The sequence below is a fragment of the Notothenia rossii genome (genome assembly GCF_949606895.1).
Source record: "Notothenia rossii genome assembly, chromosome: 7".
Classification (NCBI taxonomy): Eukaryota; Metazoa; Chordata; class Actinopteri; order Perciformes; family Nototheniidae; genus Notothenia; species Notothenia rossii.
This window is the reverse complement of record NC_136905.1, coordinates 63,423,179-63,445,007: the sequence shown is the minus strand read 5'-3', so window position 1 is coordinate 63,445,007 and position 21,829 is coordinate 63,423,179. Positions and strand designations below refer to the sequence as shown.

The window sequence follows — 21,829 nt, the reverse complement described above, 5'->3', positions numbered from 1 at the left end:
TATAAATACTCCGGTACCACTTTACAATAAGACTACCCTTATAAAGGGTTTACGAATAGTTTGTATTAAATCTATTAATTAGGTTTTGAACACTTTATAAATCATTAATAAGCTTTTATAAGACATGAGAAACAGGGCGACTGTGACCGGTTGCTTGCCAAATAGTGAGCCCCCATTTATCTGTACTGCTAAGCCTTATATTGGCTACCTAGCTTAATTCGTCTTCTTCATCAGCCAGCATCCTTGGTGTCTGTTGTTCACTGAGTTGATTCTCGCTAAGTAGCCAATATAAGGTTTAGTCATCTTGCCAAATAGTGAGCCTGTGTTGATGTACATGTCTATGTTAGAACTGGTTTATAAATGGTTCTTAATGATTAACAAAGTGTTTATAACCTAATTCATAACCTAATTATAAACCCTTTATGAATCCTTTATAAGGGTAGTCTTATTGTAAAGTGGTACCAAAACCCCTTTACGGCCACAGAAGGCTGGTCAAACATTGGAGCAATAAGCAGGAGTGTATATAGAGTGAATGTTGGACATATCTGCCAAAGTTGCTTATATAGTCAACATAGTAACCTAAAATATGTCTTTGTGACAGGCTGCCTCACCCACGTTGTCTCACGGAGAGATACCGCAGGTCCTTCCTTTCTGCAGCGGTCAGACTGTACAATCGACACGGCCCCTGGTAGACCCCCCCCACACACATAGACTGGAATACCCCCGATGTGCAATAACACTGTCTGTAAATATAAAGCCTTGTGCAATATACATGCAAGTGCAATATAACCTCCTGCAATTTCCTGTTCATTACCATCGTGTACTTATCTGTTATTGTTTTTTATTAATTGTATTATTAATAACATGTACATACGTACCTGGCCATTATTATTGTTCTTCACTTTATCTGCTGTCGTAATCATGTAAATTCCCCCCATGCGGGACAAATTAAGGAGTTCTGATTTCTGATAAAAGATATTTATGATATACAAAACCCGCCAAACAAAATGTACTTTTATTATTCAATACTCAAGATATAAAGACTGCTTTAATGTACTGTATGTAACAGTCAGCTCAACTCAAGTGGAAAGCCAACATTCTAAAACTACAGAAAGAATCTATGTTTCATGATGTTGAAACACTCCAGAGGGATGAATATGTTTGATCTAAATCTTCTGGAAACCTCTGCCCAATCCGATAGCTTTTCATATCGTTAATTGGACTTGTCTCCTTGGAAAGTAACTCCAAGCCAACAAACTCCCAACACACTTGATACCAGTGACCTTACTACTGCCCTGTCTCATAACTACTCTGTTTTTCTGACATACCAGAATATACTCTTCCTTTTTTGATCTGATCATAGGATGACCTCCTGTGCAACACTACTTTTTAAAGAAAATAACTGCTCACATTTCTTACATTCTCTAAAACGTATAAATCCAAACAGCTAGTTAAATTGAGTAAGAAGGGGAAACAAATCATTAGTGCTACACAGCGTAACACCATGCCTTTCACAGTACATATTCTTCTAGCCGGCCTGTAAAACATTATATAACAAACGAACGCTGAATCTTAAGCAGGTGAATCTGTAAGCCTACAGAATAACACTGATATGACTTCTCAAATCAATAATTTATACGGAAATGGAAGCATATACGTAGGTACAGTCGCATCAAAGACATGAGCCGGTGCAAGTCAACGCACACTGTACATTATTGGTAAAAATGTGGGTGTCTGTCGGGGAATTTCAACATCTTTTATTTCCCCCTCGCCGCCCTGTAGCGAGAACAGAGAACATTACAGTGATGATCTGTTTGAAGACGAGGGAAGAAAAAGTAACAAAGAGCAAGAAAGGGAGAGGAAGAGGGAATAGGAATAGAGGTATAACCGTGTAGCTCAGGGGGCTTACGAGTTTGCGTTCAGAGACGTTAGATCCGAGCCCCTGCTGAAGGAGAGTGAAAGTGAGATATCAAACAACTCAGGAGTGATGAAAGAGAAGAGTAGAGAGGTTGAGGAAAGAGAAAAGGAGAGTGAGGGAAAAGCTCTCTTCTCTCGTGTGTTGTGTTTTTTTTTGCTGCGCTCGCTGCGTTTCAGTCGAGCGAGGGACGACCTTGCTGGGTAGAGCACAGCTCTTCTCTCTCTTTTAAGTCCCACTCACTCTCTCGGTTCCCTTTGAGGATCAGCCAGAGGGATCAGCAGAGGAGAGAGAGTGATAGAAAAATGGAGAAAGAGATGGAGAGAAAAGAGACAGGCGGCAGACATGCGCTGGGGATGGGTTGGAGAGATACGACTGAGGAGGCAAGAGTTAAAAACCGGTAAAAAGTGGATTTAAAAAAAGTGTGATCGACAGGACAACAGTAACGGATAAGGGAAGGGATGGCAGGATAGAGAAAGATGGACCAAATGGATACAGATTCCATAAATATGGAAAGAAAGGAAGAATCCCAGGAGAATTTGACACTGAATTGATATGACAGCGTGTACCAACACTTCAAGATGAAATGATAGAGCAGTTGTGTAAAGGAACAGACTTTAACAGATAACTGTATTGTGTTTATCACCATGGATATCGCTAGAAAATTATCCAAAAAATAAACATGTATATACTGTACATTGGGGCAAAAAAGTATTTAGTCAGCCACCAATTGTGCAAGTTATCCCACTTAAAAAGATGAGAGAGGCCTGTAATTTTCATCCTAGGTATACCTCAACTATGAGAGACAAAATGAGAAAAAAAAATCCAGAAAATCACATTGTCTGATTTTTAAAGAATTTATTTGCAAATTATGGTGGAAAATAAGTATTTGGTCAATAACAAAAGTTAATCTCAATACTTTGTTATATACCCTTTGTTGGCAATGACAGAGGTCAAACGTTTTCTGTAAGTCTTCACAAGGTTTTCACACACTGTTGCTGGTATTTTGGCCCATTCCTCCATGCAGATCTCCTCTAGAGCAGTGATGTTTTGGGGCTGTCGCTGGGCAACACGGACTTTCAACTCCCTCCAAAGATTTTCTATGGGGTTGAGATCTGGAGACTGGCTAGGCCACTCCAGTACCTTGAAATGCTTCTTACGAAGCCACTCCTTCGTTGCCCGGGCGGTGTGTTTGGGATCATTGTCATGCTGAAAGACCCAGCCACATTTCATCTTCAATGCCCTTGCTGATGGAAGGAGGTTGTCACTCAAAATCTCACGATACATGGCCCCATTCCTTCTTTCCTTTACACGGATCAGTCGTCCTGGTCCCTTTGCAGAAAAACAGCCCCAAAGCATGATGTTTCCACCCTCCATGTTTCACAGTAGGTATGGTGTTCTTTGGATGCAACTCAGCATTCTTTCTCCTCCAAACACGTCTAGTTGAGTTTTTACCAAAAAGTTCTATTTTGGTTTCATCTAACCATATGACATTCTCCCAATCCTCTTCTGGATCATCTAAATGCTCTCTAGCAAACTTCAGACGGGCCTGGACATGTACTGGCTTAAGCAGGGGGACACGTCTGGCACTGCAGGATTTGAGTCCCTGGCGGCGTAGTGTGTTACTGATGGTAGCCTTTGTTACTTTGGTCCCAGCTCTCTGCAGGTCATTGACTAGGTCCCCCCGTGTGGTTCTGGGATTTTTGGTCACCGTTCTTGTGATCATTTTGACCCCACGGGGTGAGATCTTGCGTGGAGCCCCAGATCGAGGGAGATTATCAGTGGTCTTGTATGTCTTCCATTTTTTAAATAATTGTTCCCACAGTCGATTTCTTCACACCAAGCTGCTTACCTATTGCAGATTCAGTCTTCCCAGCCTGGTGCAGGTCTACAATTTTGTTTCTGGTGTCCTTTGACAGCTCTTTGGTCTTGGCCATAGTGGAGTTTGGAGTGTGACTGTTTGAGGTTGTGGACAGGTGTCTTTTATACTGATAACGAGTTCAAACAGGTGCCATTAATACAGTTAACAAGTGGAGGACAGAGGAGGCTCTTAAAGAAGAAGTTACAGGTCTGTGAGAGCCAGAAATCTTGTTTGTTTGTAGGTGACCAAAAACGTATTTTACCGAGGAATTTACCAATTCATTCATTAAAAATCCTACAATGTGATTTCCTGGATTCTTTCCCCCCATTCTGTCTCTCATAGTTGAAGTGTACCTAGGATGAAAATTACAGGCCTCTCTCATCTTTTGAAGTGGGAGAACTTGCACAATTGGTGGCTGACTAAATACTTTTTTGCCCCACTGTATATGTTAATAATTGAGGGGTGGGATTAGATAAGTGTAAACTTCTTCCCACCCCTTTTCAGATGTCTAATTAGGTAGGTCATTGGTTTATATATAATTTGTAAATTGTATTGATTTGTTTATCAATTTGACACTGCTTAAGTTTGTATCGTATAATCATTCTCATGTTTCATTTCATTATTATTTGTTGTATTATTGTTTTACACAACCACTGCAGTAACATGAAAAAACCCTGAACTTTAAGCATACAAATCTGCTCTTCACACAGTTAAAAGTGAACAAAACCAAGCAAGTCAGCAGTATTCAGGAAAAGGGAGCAAGGGAAGGAAGTACACCGATGGAGTATGAATGCAAAACCCCAAAAGACAGGAAGAAAACGATAGGATGATTGATTAAAAGCTGGAATGACAGAACGATTGCAGACATAAAGAACCTCGGAACATTTTGACACTGAATAGATGCAGTTGATATGACAGCCTGTAACAACACTAAAATCCAGTGGTGCCAAAACCAAAGCTGAGACAATTCCTGTAGCTGTCCACAGCTGCTGCATTCACCATTACATCAAATGAGAACTGATTTAAACAATTTCCCACAGTGTTTTGATGTGAATTTTATGATGGCATTATGTGATATTGTGAACATTTGCTTTAGCTGGGGTTATAATGCTCCACAATGTCGCTGTCTATCAAATGCTGGATAGAAAAACAGAGGAACACTGCAACGAAATGGGCTTTCCTCTTCACTGGAGCCAATGCAGAGAACACAGGCAGCTACACAAGAAGACCAAAGACTAACAAGGGTCAGAAAGGACACGGACATGCACTAACAGGGTCAAAGATCTGCATACAGCAAAGGGCTGCCTCACACACATCAGTAGGCTAAATTAAGTAGTATCCACGGTAAATACAACACAAAATGCGGTCATGCACAAACTCGCACACACATGCAATCGCTTGTCATCAAACAATGGTAGGAGAAGAAGACGTTCATTTTCGCCCTGGGTCATGAATTAACACACTCCCACACAGCTGACAAAAAGGTGCACAAAAGCATGTAGTGGAGCATATTCATACGCAGCCTTGATATGCATATGTGCACACATCTGGAGACAAAGACACAGCAGGAGAAGAGGGGAGGTACATGAGGGCTTGGCTCAAAGGCAGCACTGTTTAAGCCTCAGCATTTTGAGTTGTTTTATAGCCCTTTCTTCCTTTTTCTAACCCCCTCTTCGCCGGCAACCACCCCTCTCCATCCCCTGCACCGTAGCTTCCCCACTTCCTGCTCTGCGCTCTGCTTTAGCCTCCTTCTGTCTGTTCTCCTCATGCAACTGGCGGAGGGGGGAGAGCCCCTAACACTGCTGCCTCGGTCTGGTCTGCAACAGTGGCGAGGTCAGTCTCCCACACACACACACACACACACACACACACACACACACACACACACACACACACACACACACACACACACACACACACACACACACACACACACACACACACACACACACACACACACACACACACACACACACACACACACACACACACACACACACACACACAGCTCCGTTATAAAACATGCAGACATATGCAATGAACACACATATCGAAAGCCTGAGGTATTCTGCCATTTTTACCGCCACAACAGCTCTCTTGTTGGAGTGCCTCTTCAACCAAGTGGGTTTTCTGTGCAGGAAGGTGTCCTTTAATACAGCACGTTCCTTGTTTAAACACGGCCAAATGCTAGGATCAAGGATGCTTGGGAAATAAGCCACAGAGACAAAAAATAGGAATAGGAGATTAAAGAGGCCTAATTCTGCTTGTTGGGCCCTTGCCTATAGGGTGTTACACAGGTTTGTGTCCTTGTAAATGGTCTGCAAAGACCCTTTTGAACATTAAAGCATGAAAACAAGTCACAGTAGAGGCACAGAATACAAATGTGAACCTGAAAATGAGCCTAATAGGGCCCCTTTAATACTACAGTAAAAACACACATGAAATGTCTGAAATGTCTGTTGTGCTACCCAGAGATGAGTAGAAGCGTGTCTTGTTAATAGAGATGCAACAATTATTGTACTAATTGATCAAAAGACAAATAATACGCAATTGTTTTTTGAATCGATTATTCACACATTTTTAAGAAATCTTGAATGCAAAATTGGCAGTATATGATGTCCTCAAATATGGATTGACATGATATTAAACAGAATATCTTTAGGGTTATGGACTTTTCATTTTGTTAACCAAACGAGGAATCTGATCATTTAGAAGTGAACTGCGGATTCACCAATGATGAAGTTACTAAGGACTTTTATTACTCCCCAAGGGGACATTCAGTGTTTCACTCTGTTATTGTATACACACAGCACAAATACACACATGCATAGAACCTATACACATGAGGTCTGATTACAGCCTGGTTTATGGAGAGGGGCCAGAGCGAAGAGGCTGCCAGGTGTTCTGGCCCGAGGGAGCAGTTGGGAGTTCTGTGCCTTGCTCTAGGACACCTCGGCAATTATTTTCAGTCCTGCTCTTAAAAGGTCTTTCTTGTTTAGGTGTGCGTTCACACAAACACAGCACAAAAATTAAAGGAAGCCGGTGACCTTTGTATTGTGTGGAGTAATGAGGGTATTTTGTTGCAGTTGTTGTTGGATAAGAACCTGTCACTGTTTATGTTTACATATTCGGAGAGCGCATATGTATGTGCATGTATCTGCTTTGGCAATTATCCAGGAAAGAGTGAGAGAATATAAATCAAAAATATATAATTTGCAAACATGGGATGAAAATGGCAGGAGACAGGGTAAAATGTTCCAGAATAATACAAACAAGTAGAGAAGGTACAGAACAGAGGAGCCACAGAGGAGCAAGGAGACGAGGATGAAACAGGAACATGGGCAGACAGGAGGATGAGGAGGAGAGAGAGCGAGAAAGAGTGGTGGTGGTGGAGCAGAGGTCTCTTAACCTTGTGCGACGGGGCGTGTGCTTGTAAATAAACATCAGCCCGAGATTATTCCGAGCGCGAAAGCCCAGACCGTGGGGCCCTGAGGTCAGAGTGGGCCCGTACCTGGCTCACACACACACACACACACACACACACACACACACACACACACACACACACACACACACACACACACACACACACACACACACACACACACACACACACACACACACACACACACACACACACACACACACACACACACACACACACACACACACACACACACACACACACACACACACACACAAAGACTTTGTGTCGAGAAAAGCCTATTCTAATACTGGTGCACACTAACACATGAAAATAGACACATAGATTCGGGATCTGAAAACCCACAAGCCTGCATGCATCTAAACACACACACACGTGCCCAAATGTAAACTGACAAATGCACACACACAAAATATAGCAAGACAAAAGATGGATTCGAACAAAGAGAATACACAAACTGAATTACCCACTCACACAGTGCCCACAGACTCACACACACACGGTACTGTTAACACCCCAGATGTCTGCAGACATCCAGTCATCCCCTAGCTCAGACGATGTATGTCTTCCATCAAATGTTTTGTTCTTCCCTTGTTGTGAGGAAACGACCGATGAGTCCAGACACTGGGATGTGGGACTTTTTTTAACAATGACATAATATGTTGCTAGATTTACAGCGCACTCACACACATCCATCAGCTACATCTCGCATCTTCTAATTGGAAGCGAGTGAGCCCACATCACCTTTGGCTGCCCTTCGTCCCTCCCTGAGATTCTAAAGATGTCTTGTCTTTTTTTAGTGATGGCAAAAAACTTGGGAGACTTTTTCATTCTTGCCGAATACTTCATGAGTGTGCATGATGCAAGAAAATATATCCTCGAAGGTTAAAGGTAGACACAGGTGGCCTTAATTCCTCGAAAAAGACAACTGTATCAAAGTATGTGAATGTTGAGATAATGGCCTTTAAATATGTATTTGAAAATTCCATACCTTTTGTGGTGTCACAGATGGCACACACAAAACACCGTCCCCATGTAAACATTCAATGATTTAACTACAAAAAGGAACAATTAAAAGGTATATATTGATGAGGGTTGCTTACTGTTCGATGCTGGGGGAAAGGTAGAGTTTAGGGAAGACTTGTGTAGCCTCAGCATCCTCGAAGCTCACTGAGAGAAGGGCCACATCCTCTCCAGGGTCCAACGCTGTGTCCTGAGAAAGAGAAACAAAACGTTGTTAAGGTTATTTAACAAAAGCAATATCGCTGGGAATAACTTCTTTGGACTGTCGGACTTAAGGGCGGGGTAAGAATAAAATGAACACGTTTTAGGGTTGTCAACACATTTAAAGGAAATCCGCATAGAAAGCAAAGGAAGAGTTTCTGATGTTCGTCGCTATCCCCTCTCACGGAACACATGACACTGTTCTTATATTAAATGTATCAATCCACACTGACTCTAACTAGGCCCCAAGGGTTTGTTTGCCACTCAAAATATTTTTATTTTCCTTCTGTGTGATTTGGTAAGGCATAATCTCAACAGACCGATGTTTAAATCACACCACCCTTACTCTTCCTGTCTATAATACTGAATTAAGGCCCCCTTGTGAATTTGGGTTCACCAGCGCTCTCTAAGTTGAGCAGAATCAATCAGTGAATGAATAAATAAAGCAATGATGAATCATTTGTTGGATCCTGAATGAAAACTATAGATCTTCACAGTTTTGTTATAGATCTGTGGAAGACAGTTTATCCAACCTTAGCTCCTCCTGACAGACAGCTGGTTGGTCAGAGTCGTAGTGGATTGAATGGACAGAATGCTTCAGCCTTGTACTGCTCACATCTTGATTTGACGTAGGTTACAAGAACAGGCAAAAGTTTACCTGCTCGTAATGCCACACGTAAAAAGGGAGGGGCAAAGAAAAGGCCTGGCATCACAGAAAAGGGTATTACAGAATAACGGTTCAAATGGGGATAATAGTATTTGGACAGTATCTCCTTGGGCATTCATAGAGTTGGCACTCATTGTAATTTTCTAAAATTTCACATCTGGCTAAAGGCTGTATGAACGGCATACAGTTGTCAACTCTTGAAGGCAACAAAATGAGTAGAAGTGGTGCACCGATTTCCACCAATGATGATGCGGGAGGACTTTAGTGAAAAACATTGTTTAAAGGATACCGATTCCTTTTCCTATGTCCGTTGGTTCCATGTATCGAGGTAGTCACTTATCCATATAATTACCCATCATCTTCCGTTTGTAGGCAGGCATCTTTTGCCCTAGCAGAGGGAGAATCAATCTAAGACACGATTCAAAACCGAACGTTGGGATCATACACTACTGTGTGTGTACAACAAGTGTGCAAGCCCTTAAAATGTTGAAAGAGATAGAGAGGCTAGGGGAAAGACACCAGAAGAAACATCTGTTTTGTTTCATGCCACATTAGCTTCAACAGCTGCACTATGAGGCTGAGCTGATGACTGGGAGCACCAATCAAATCATGTGTGAGATGGATGCAGAGGCCACCCGGAGCTGCTCACTACAAACCTCCAAGGTTCTAATATCTCATTTCGTGATGTTTTTCCTAGAGCATGGCTACTTCTCCGGCACTGTCATTAGTGCAATTCCACATCAAGTACCATTCCGGGCCGTGTCTCCCGACAGAGGCTCGGCGTCGTTAATCAGATGTCTTACAGATGGTTTGAACTCATCCATTTGTTATAATCGCTCCCTGCCTTGGTGAGAGGAAATCTAACCACCACACATGATGGACGGAGGCAACCGGTTTGCAGCAGAGGCAGCCTCAGACGTGGCAAGGCTTATTAGCTAATTACACACACTCTGCCGATCAGGAAACCAAACTGACCCATGGTTTGAGAAAAACATGGCTGAGTGGGCAGAAAGAGAAATTCCTTCACTGAACATTCTCTCCCGAAGTGGAGTGGAAATAATTGTCCTGCATGTAATCGAGTGATTTGTGTTTAATTTAAGAAATAAACAACCAAACATGGAATACCACTATAAGGTTAAAAACAGTTCAGTACATTTATAGCACATACTTAAGCTATCTGATGATCACGCAGTCTGCCTTGTCGTGGCGGATACATTAGTGCGTAAAGACATAAAGAGTAGAAGGGAGGCAATGAAAGACAGCGGGGTGTGTGGCATCCAAAAGTGTTGCCTGATGGAATCAGCTCACATCAATAAAGTGTGCATCAGTAAACAAGAACTGCTCTCTGTCTCACAGCAGCGCTCGCAGGTTTCTGCCGCTGACGATATGGGACAGATAGGGACAGGCGTGGGGCCGGGGTGGGCGTGGGGTTTGGGGAATAGATTGTTTTGCTCCAGTTTGTAGCTGTCAAGTCCCGTTCTCATCTCTAAAGCTGATTTAATGGATGCTTCTTTTGGACTGGGTAAGAGTAAACAGACGGATGAGAAGCAACAGGAAGGTGAGAGGGCCAGAAGAAGAACACGGGACAGCTCTGTGCCGGCTGGACTGGGTCTCACTGAGGGCGCTGCAGAAGGGAGAGCCTTTTTGAGGAATGACTCCTTTTGTCCCAGCTGTGGACAGCGGAGAGCTGTCACAAGTCATGTTGCATCAGTGAAACAATGAAACTAAAACTAAAAGGCAGAACCTTTAACTTTTAGCTGTTGCCATTCTAAATTCATGTGCTGAAACGATGTAGAGAATGCTTTTTTTATTCTGGCCTTGTATAACTATACACCACCACATGTATTTCAAACTTTGAAGGAGGGGTTAGGGAAAAGTAACAATGATATCAACCATCTATAATGTTCTCCCAAGTTTACTATCTTAATTTTATATTTTAACATATGAAAATAACGTAATTAGCACTAAACACAAAGTACAGTCGAGCAGATGTCTCAATGTATTATTCTATATGACTATAATCTATTGACCTTGTGAATGCTCAGAGGGAAACGTCACCAAGGTTGTTATAATTCATCCTGAGGGGGAAATTAATGTAATAGATAGACACATGTGACAAGGCAATGCAGCTTTTATAACTTCATTTTAAAATATTGTAGCTTTTAATGACTACTAAGAGCAAAACAAATCTTTGTGTCTCTGAAGCTGTTTAACTGCCAGGGGTGGCCTTGCAGTGCGGTTGTAAATTAGAGGCATTTTAAAACGTCTCTCATGACTCTCTTCTTCCAAAACTTTGCAAATCCAAACAGGAAGCTGTGAATAGATAGCCTAATGAGAACAGAAGCTGACCTTTGAACCTGCATTGAAACCATTACTTACATTGAAACGGAAGAGCTCTGTGAGGAAATAAAAGCCCCCAAATGGCCATTAATATTTCTGTGCACACATACACACATCTTAAGCCCTTTTAACCAAATACACTTGAGGGCAACTGCTGCTTGCTTATGTAAAGAGTTAGTCGAGTAGGGACATTACAAAAAGCCTTTCCTCCGCAGGCCATAGGCAGGACCCTTAATGAAGAGACTTCTTCTTTGGTAAGTAATGAGCACTGAAATGGCCCGGGTTAGAGGAGTGCAAGACAAGGGGGGTCCTGAAGGGTTGGCGGTTCAACGTCAAAGCAGTATTTACTACACGCCTCTGGGGGATAAGTGACTCAAATGCTCAAGGACTGGATTTCAGAAAGCGGGTTTGGTGTGCGCGAGCGTGTGGACATCAAGGTTAGAGGGTGCCTCGGAGTCAAAGCCTTTCACGTGGCCACCACCCCACGTCTTCTGTCCGCCTTACTCTTTCAGACACATGAACACGCACATACACACAGACTCCTTTTCCTTGGGTCCTGATGCCCCGGCCTCTAGCATCTCCTCTGTGTTGCATGTGACAGGTTGGAGATGTGACAGCTGTCCTTATGCCAGACCAAGGCTGGCCAAAGTCACAACACACACAAACACACTCATCCGCGAACACTACACAGGGGCTCTACTGCAGGGCTCGTACGGAGGAGGTAAGGGCACTTTGTCCGCCTTCTTCGCCCAACTTTAAATGTCATGCCCAACGTAATGGGGCGATTGATTGACAGCATGGTTGTTGTGCAAGGACATGTCCAGCTTCTAGGCGAGCGGCTTTGAGTGCCCCTGTACATGTGCTGGACACACAATGAGTACAAGGCAGCGGCTGGAAGTCAGGTAAGACATTTTGAAGAACTCTGGAACATGGGTTAGGGCAGTGGTTCTCAAACTTTTTCTGTCATCCCCACTTTGAACAGGTGGGCCTTTTCAAACCCCACCTGTTCCTCATCGCTCCAATAAAATGGTAGGCCAAGCTTAAAATTGTCAAATGTATCGTTCTATAACAGGGGTCTCCAACCTTTGTTAGGATGAGAGCTACTTTAAAAAAATAAAACAAGTCGTGAGCTACTTTTAATCCCCTTTTTTTTTGTTTTTTTGCAGTGTATATATTTAGCACATTTTTAACATTATTAAATGCTTACCTCTAACCTTTGTGTGCTGTTTGGGTCTGTGGGACCCGTTTTCAGTGTTTACTAAAAGAAAATGTATTCAATTCAATTATTTTAACCTGCTTTATTTGGGGGTGGACCTCACCTCGTCTAGAAGGGTCCGGGGGCATGCACCCCCGGGAAGAGTTTTTTTTAAATGTTGAAGTCAAATGCATCAATCTGCTGCACTTTGAGCACAACATGTATTTATGAATACAGCTCTCAACACTCATATGAAAGGGAGCTGTATACTTTTCAATGATCCAAACATCTTTAGAATATGATCACAACCAACAACAAATCATTAAAACTTATTTATTCTTATCTTATGTTACCTAGTTAGCATTCTTTCTATTTATTTATGCATATTTTTTTTTTGTGACTGTCTTATAGTACACATTGGAATGATTTCTTACTTTATTTTTTACAACTAGGCTATATTAAATAGATAAAGGTGTGCTCTCTCTAGCTCTCTCTCTCTCCCTCTGTCTCGCTCGCTCACAGAGGCTGTGTGCTCCTCTGTGGCTTTGACGGCTTGCGTTAAAAAATAAACATAGGCCTATTTGTAAAGTTGGGGGACACAAACGGGATTTTGAAAAGTGCGACGGTTAAATTAAGTGGTGAGGTGCCGCTCCACATTGTTTTTATTCCCGACTGCAACGCTGTTGTGTGTGAGAGCGTTTCACATGTGTGTATGAGAGATTTTTACATATGTCTGTAAATTATTTTGGTTTCAGTTGTGTGTCTGTGAGCAGGCTCGGAATGGCCATCGGGAGATTCTGGACTTTTCCTGGTCTGGCATAGGTGGGCCGTGGACTTGCACAGCGCCGGTACCGCATCCGACGCCGCCACCCGCCGTTGCAAGGCACCGGCGGCTCCGGCGCAGTGGCACTGTGAAAGTCCACCGCCGTTGCGAGTCTCCGGCTGTAACAGTCCACTACCACCCGCGAGGACCCAGGTTCGATTCCGGCCTGAGATCCTAAACATTTATAAAAAAATCATCACGTCCATTCGCAACCCACCTATCACATCTCTACGCCCCACCAGTGGGGCGTGCCCCACACTTTGAGAAACGCTGGGTTAGGTTCACTTGATGATCAAGGCTAACTCAGGGTGCTTGGTTCTGTTAAAATAAATCCTTGTTCCTTGGTTAATAACGTTAACTTGGGCTGGTGTGAAAGCTGTCAATTTAATGTTGATACAGACCAAAAATCCGGAGATGGACTGCTTGAAAATGTGAGTCTGACCGACTACAAGTGGATCCTGGTGTGGGTTATTGCGGTATGAAAGCAAACTGATCAACCACAGTAATATCAGGAGTAGGTATATGATTTATTCTAAATGTCATAAGTTAAAGTTCGAATGTATACCCATCTGTTGATTGTGAGCTGTTCATGAAGCCATTTGTATAAAATATGCATATATTTGTGTTTTTTTGGTGGAAAAAAGTCAGATGGGTTAATTTTCCCTGATAATGAAGAGGCAAAAGCAGTTCAAACAATGGCCCGTTGTTCGTCCGTACTACTTGGTGAGCTATTGCAGTCCATTAAGGCTGAATTCACAACAAATCAGGCGCCAGTCCTGTTGTTTGTTTAAGTAGGAGAAGTATTTTTGGGGGATGCAGGAATAAACCCTGATGCCCTGCGGCTAAAAGTTGACAGACATCACGCGGCAATGGCCAATCAGGTAACCTGCGATCCAGAGCTGTACAATGCTGTCACGAGGGAGTAAAACGACAATGATAGTTCTGCAGGTGCCTGGGTGTACAGTAAATGTGCCGTTAATTAAGTTACACTCCCACACCGCCACACAACCTTACGTTTAACACTGCATCACCTGATTTGGGTTGAGTGCAGCTTAACTTCAAGGCATTACTTTACAACATGCCTTTTCATCCTGTCTCTACCTGTTTGTAACTAATCATAACACACAGTCAATTTGCAGTCTAATTATATTAATAAGCCCTATAATCTCAGATTTCTTGGGAGAATTTGTGAAACCATTTATTCACATGAGACGAAAAGAACAAGAACTTCATGACCTGTTCTCAGCCACCTTAATGTAGTTTCTGGAAGTGTGTGAATGATCAAATATCATCTATCAAATCATACGTTTTAACTAAAGAGGTTCTAGGAATCTTATTTTGTAAACTTGGCAAGACATTTCTTCCAAAAATAACGTCAAAACCGTTGGCGGCACCAAAAGCACTGACCAGTATGACATGTTAATAAAAAACTTGGAGTCCTCGAACATAATATAGTGAATGGATTTCAGAGATACTGTGTTTGTGCCAGCCTTTTCATAAGTTTGACGGAGACTTACGCCATCGACCCCGAGGGCGGGAAAGCAACGGGTCAAGGTGGCAGCTGCCAAAATGTCTCATTGCATGACATGAAATGTTCTGATTGAGAAAGAGAGTTGAGGGTATTGTTCCTAATGATGTGCTGCTACTGCTGCTGCTTGTGGGGAGGGGATGAGCAGAGATGTAGTGTACCCCAGAGGCCATGATGATCCCGCTCCCTCCACCTCAAAATACTGAATATGCAAACGCAAGCACAAGTCACCACAACCCAATTGGCACGCATGTCCAAGAGGCCCGATGTCCTCTTCTGAAATATCTGACCAACAAACTCTCAGCCCATGCTTAAACTGATCTAAAACAGCCATGGTGGATTATTAAGCAGGATTTTTTGTTTCACAACATAGGACAACAGTGGAGAGATTAGAGAGCACATGATGTTCACCTGAACCCATGCTGGTAGAACATTGCCAACACCTAAACACTGCCCTTTTGCCGCAGTCACAAAAGCTTTGTATATAGGGTGTGTTTTGAAACTGAAGAAAAAGAAAAAACTTCTGTTCGTGCAAGTCAAGTTTGAGGGGTGTGGCAACAAAAACAAATATATCCAGAATGTTCCCAAGTTAATTGGCATTTAGTTTGAAACACAAAGAGTGAAACTTATTTCTATCAATATCGTATAGGCTTTAGGCATTGGAGTGATACCAATACATAGTTACCTTGTAAATATAGCTTTGAAATGGAAACATGTTTATTTTCCCTTTGCATTTTTCTGTCTCAAGTAAAATCCTGGATGCAACACAACTTCCTCAAACTCAACAGCAATAAAACTGAACTCCTCCTCATCGGCTCCAAATCCACCCTCAGCAAAACCCCCAACCTGACACTCACCATCGATGGCACCCCTGTTTCCCCCTCCACCCAGGCACGCAACCTTGGCGTGATATTCGACCCCGCCCTCTCCCTCGACCCCCACATCCGCAAAGTTGTAAAAACCTCATTTTTCCACCTCCGCAATATCGCCAAACTCCGTCCCTCTCTCACCCGCCCCGCAGCTGAGCGACTCATTCACGCCTTCATCTCCTCCCGCCTTGACTATTGCAACTCACTCCTCTTCGGCATCAGCACAACATCCCTCAACAGACTCCAGCGTGTCCAGAACGCAGCCGCCAGACTCCTCACCCACACCAAATCATGGCATCACATCACCCCGGTCCTCAAAGAACTCCACTGGCTTCCCGTCTCACACCGCATTCACTACAAACTCCTGGTCCTCACCTATAAAGCCCTCCGCCATCTGGCCCCCACCTACCTCACTGGCCTCCTCATCCTCTACCAACTACCCCAGTCCCTCAGATCCACCTCAGCCGGTTTGCTCTCAATCCCCAAGGCAAAACTCCGGAGCTTCGGGGACAGAGCCTTCTCTGTGGCAGCCCCGAAGCTCTGGAACTCCCTCCCCCAAGACCTCCGTGAGTCTGATTCCCTCACCCTGTTCCAGTCCCGTCTCAAAACCCACCTCTTCAACTCTGCTTATCCTTAAACCCGCCCCTCCCCCCTCTGAACCAACATCCTCCTGACTGCTTTTCTGTTTTTATTTAGTTTTTTGTTTTTGTTTGTGTTTTTGTTCTTGTTTTGTTTGTTGACCTGACTCATAATGTAAAGCGTCTTTGGGTCTAGAAAAGCGCTATATAAATCCCATTTATTATTATTATTATTATTATAAATAAAACCATTTCAATTTGAAACAAAAGGAAGGTTGACAAGGGCGTTCTAAGAAAATTTAAGAAGCTGTGTTTCCAATTTTTAAGGAAGGCCTTTGAAATGTTAAGGCTAATCAGAGGTTCTTCAAAAGCGACAATAGTTGAATCAGAAATGGAAACTAACTTACTTTACTTGGGTAAGTAAATACACTAGGGGCAATTTCAGTAATTAATTTATAGAAAGACGATAATAAAGTTCACACCTCCACGGACATTCACTAAATCAGTCTAATCCAGTTTAAAGGTGACCTATCATGTAAAATGCACTTTTGTACGTCTTTTATACATGAATATGTGTCCCCGGTGTTCCAGGGAACTCACCAAGTGTCATAAAACACAACCCTCTCTATTTTCCTCCATACCCAAATCTCTTAAAAAGGGGCTGCAATGGATTTGATACAGACTGATCCAGATTTGAACACTTCTATGACGTCACAGAAGGCGCTACGGCTATTGGGCCAACTCCACCAATCAGGAGGAGACAGCCACGGACATTGCCGTTCGAAAGCGCTGGAGACGCTGTAGTACATATGCCAGGCCTGTAGATGGTGCTGTTCTCACAGAATCAGCCCATGAAAAGACAGTGTTAAATTGAGCAAAATGTGGAATGGCTAAAATGCATGATCTGTTTGGTATTTTGAAAAATAAAAAGTATAAATATGCCTTATATAGGTATGGTCCTACACTATATTATTCAAATATAGCATGATAGGTCCACTTTAATGTAAATGAAAGAAGCTGAGAACAAGTTGTGCTGTGTGTTGCTAAAGCCCAGCACTTGTGTAATAGGAGTCTCCACCCTAACAACCTGCACGCTTAGCCTCCACTTCTTGGAAATGAGAACCAATGAGAAACTTATTACTAAGTCATAGAAATAAAGATTGATACAACCTGTACAAAAAAGATGCTAACGTGTATGTAAACATCCTAGTGCAATAATGCCAACCATTCTATATGTTTGAAATCACTAAAGGACGTTTTTTCATTTCAGCGCTCTCCAAATCTTTTGAAATATCCATCTTCCTCCGCAGTAATCTTTGTGACAATAACTGGCAGATGACCAACAGATGTGCCACTGAGACACTTAAGCAGGCCGATCATTATTTCACCGAAACACGAGTCATATGTGTGACTGTGGCCAAGTGTCAGTGATAGTGTGTCACTAATAGCATGTCACTGCAATGATCTGTACCGTCTGTGTGAATATCAAATGTGTGATGCTAGGGCTGCGAGCCACAAGGGTGACTCAAGTATGTGTGTTAGCATGTGGATGAAGAAATGAATGAATGAGTGTAGTATGTTCGTACTAATGACACAATACGGTGTGACTTATAATGTAAGTTTCATGTGACTTATAGACCATGTGGTGATGGTATTACATCTCAAATCTCAAATTTACGAGAACAATTCATTCTAATGTCTACCAATCTTATCTGACTGGAGATTTGATATACAAACGCCATGAGCATTCATTGCAAGACTTTGAGCAGAGGGCCGAACGCACTTCCGTTATCTTGGCATTTACTGGGGGTGATAATTGTAATTACATTAATTGTGCTTCACTGACAGTGTTGCAGGGTGTTTTTGTCCCACTGCACCATTAATGAGTCTAATTTGGTCATTTGAACTACTGCAGAGCCTAAATTGGGCGCTGCCTAATGTCTTAAGTGAAACTAAGACATTTCTTTTTTCAAGACGATTTCTCCTATACCACAAACCAATTTTTCCTACCACAAACCACTAAATGCACAAGGATATTATATTTGACATGCAAACGTTTTTGTAAATTGCTTTAGCAGGGTATATGCAGGAATCCTGAAGTCAAATGTAATACCTTTTTAAGATCTTTTTTAAGACCCTTACCATACATTTTAAGACCTCATCACCACTTTGAGTTTTAACCGGTTACATTGGCGACACACTTTACCTCACATTCACTATATACAGTATTGATTGTCCTTCCTCCTTATCTTCCAACCATTTGGACGCAAACTTGCATTTCCCCATAACGAAGTTATTTAACAACCTGCGTAAAGGGACCTTCGCGCGCTGTCAAGCAGCAATGTCCTGTTCAGATGACATCAAACCCAACGGGATGCAATAAATAAAACTACACCGAATCACAATACACACCTGGTCCTACGACGTTTAATACTTTTTAATAGCCTTAATTTTCACTAAATTGATTGATCAACTTTTAATACTTTTCAAGACCCCACCGACAACCTGTTTAGAGAACAGAAAAGGAAGGAAGGAACACTTGGACAAAAACAGCCGAATTCTTCAGTAATGTGGGGCTTTTTCAAGCCATTGGTAAGCCAAGGGTAAGCGAAAGCCAAGACAAATGAGCACAGACAGGCAACATATAGGGACACAATTTCACCCTGAAGCCACCAATGTGTTAATAAAAAGCCAACAGAAGGCAGAGAAAGGCGCACAGAAGGACAAGGAATTGAGAGTTAAATGAAAGCTGAATAAAACTGGGGTCGAACGCAGAGAAAAACAAACAAAGGATTATGAAGGAGAACATTTGGAGGTGTTGCAGAAAAGAAGACAACATATAGATAATATACAACTTGATGTAGAGCGAGGGCGGAAAGTAGGCCAGATAGAAGTAATTCCATGGGGGCGTGGAGAAGTGTGGGGGGGCGGAGGAAGAAGAGGAGGACGAGGGGGGGATGGTCTCAGGAGAATGTTATGCTGGAAACCTCTGATGCTCAGCTGGGGGTACAAGCAGGTGGGTGGGAATCTTCGACGCAGTGTGGGTGGTGATGGGGTGGGGGGTGGGGCTATGGTGGGTGATTCTAAGTCGCAGATTCGCCGAGGGGAGACAGGAGGCGGGCATGACCTTTGGTATCAGGGAGTCATATTGGGGTCACTGGAGCATTAGGTAGTGGATTTGAGCTCTGCGCTCTCTAACCAACCCTCCCCAGGCTGTGATTCCTCTTTAATTCACCAACTCCACTGAGGATTCTACAGTTCCATCCTTCATCTCCTTAAATAATCTGCTGCCATTGACTTCCACACTTCAAAAGAAGGTGACGGAAGCATCCTATCTTGCATGTCTTCTAAAAGGCACATGGCATTTCCAGGTATAGAAGATGAGTGCTTTATTTATATTTACTCATGAGGATGTAAAGAACTTTAGTAAAAAGGGGGTGGGCTTTTTCTTCCAACAGGCAGACAGATACGAAAAAGAAACTCTATTGTGCAAAAAAATCTACTGGTTATAATGTATGATTTATCAGCATATGTAAGACACTAATAAAACGAAAAGATAATCAGATACAAACAAGTGTCATCACCATTGAGATGAGAAACAGTGATATGTTTCCCGAATGCATGTTTGCCATGACATCATGATGCAAGAAATGACTCAGTTACAGTGAGGAATATGTTTATCTTGTGCAAACAATTATCAATTCACCAACGTCAGAGGCATTCTGTGGCATTAGTCACTGCATATGGTCCCACACCTAGCTATGATATGATGAAGCAAGACTTAATAGGCCAAATGTGTGTCATCATCGATGGAATGTGAGCGCACTGAGGTGCCTCTGATAAAGTCTCACCTCTGAGAATTACTAGCATAGCATGGTCGCACTGCGTAACAGAACATTTCAATAGGAAATGAAAAAACATGGAGGAGGAGGAAGAAAGATAGGAGCTGTCATACAGCAAAGACAAAGTGAAAGAAATAAAAGGTCAAGGAGATCACGTTTTGTGTTGTGGCAAAGCACCTCGTCTTGAGGCCAGGATTTGGTGCCACTAGTCGTGTGTCACGAAAAGGAATGATGGAGAACGCCTGACTCTTGCACCTCGGGGCACGACCTTTCTGACAACCCGCCTGTCAACGCAGTGTGTAGCTGCAAGAGATGGGTCAGTGAAAGGAGGTGAGGATGTATGACACAAAAAGCGCTTGACATCTGTATAGAAACCAATAAGCTAACCCTTTGACCTTTATCACTTGACTTTATTTACAATTGTGGCTTTATTTGATGTCCTTAATGCAAACAGTTTTTAACATTTTTGGCTATTTTTTAATGTTTCTTGGTTGTCACCATCTTGGCATTTTGGAACCAATATGATATGATATTTGAAAGGGACCAACATTTTAGATTTTTTAGGAAAAAAACAATACTTGGTAACTGCCTGCCTGAAATAATTGCAGGAAAAAAAAGTTTGTGAAACAATGCGCTAGTGGTTTGTCAAAAAAAAAAGCTATGCAAACGTTATTATTAATAATAATAATTAAAAAACCAAAAATTGTTTAAAAAAAAGTAATAATTATAATAAAACTATAATAATATTTTTATTTTATTTTTTTTCCATTTTTATTTTGTAGTCATCTCGCGACCCCCCCGAGTTGGGGTCCACTTTGGGAACCCCTGCTCTAGAGCAATGATGTTTTGGGGCTGTCGCTGGGCAACACAGACTTTCAACTCCCTCCAAAGATTTTCTATGGGGTTGAGATCTGGAGACTGGCTAGGCCACTCCAGGACCTTGAAATGCTTCTTACGAAGCCACTCCTTCGTTGCCCGGGCGGTGTGTTTGGGATCATTGTCATGCTGAAAGACCCAGCCACATTTCATCTTCAATGCCCTTGCTGATGGAAGGAGGTTGTCACTCAAAATCTCACGATACATGGCCCCATTAATTCTTTCCTTTACACGGATCAGTCGTCCTGGTCCCTTTGCAGAAAAACAGCCCCAAAGCATGATGTTTCCACCCCCATGTTTCACAGTAGGTATGGTGTTCTTTGGATGCAACTCAGCATTCTTTCTCCTCCAAACACGTCTAGTTGAGTTTTTACCAAAAAGTTCTATTTTGGTTTCATCTGACCATATGACCGCTTGTACCCGCGATCTCGTTCTTTCGGTCATGACCCATCCTTCATGACCATAGGTGAGGGTAGGAACGAAAATGGCGCGGTAGACAGAGAGCTTTGCCTTCTGGCTCAGCTCCCTTTTCGTCACAACGGTGCGGTAAAGCGACTGCAGTACCGCTCCCGCTCCTCCGATTCTCCGACCCATCTCACGCTCCATTGTTCCCTCACTCGAGAACAAGACCCCGAGATACTTGAACTCCTTCACTTGGGGTAAGGA

General features: G+C 42.6%; 1 protein-coding gene across 2 annotated transcripts in view; it reads right to left on the bottom strand.

The window, feature by feature from the left end:
• The window catches only part of babam2 (BRISC and BRCA1 A complex member 2), a 97,177-nt gene that overhangs the window by 19,170 nt on the left and 56,178 nt on the right, over nt 1-21,829 (bottom strand). For both annotated transcript variants that reach the window (XM_079640311.1, XM_079640312.1), the window contains exon 7: nt 8,325-8,434. In XM_079640311.1, the coding sequence (XP_079496437.1) occupies nt 8,325-8,434 (110 nt within the window). The remainder of the gene's footprint in view (nt 1-8,324; nt 8,435-21,829) is intronic.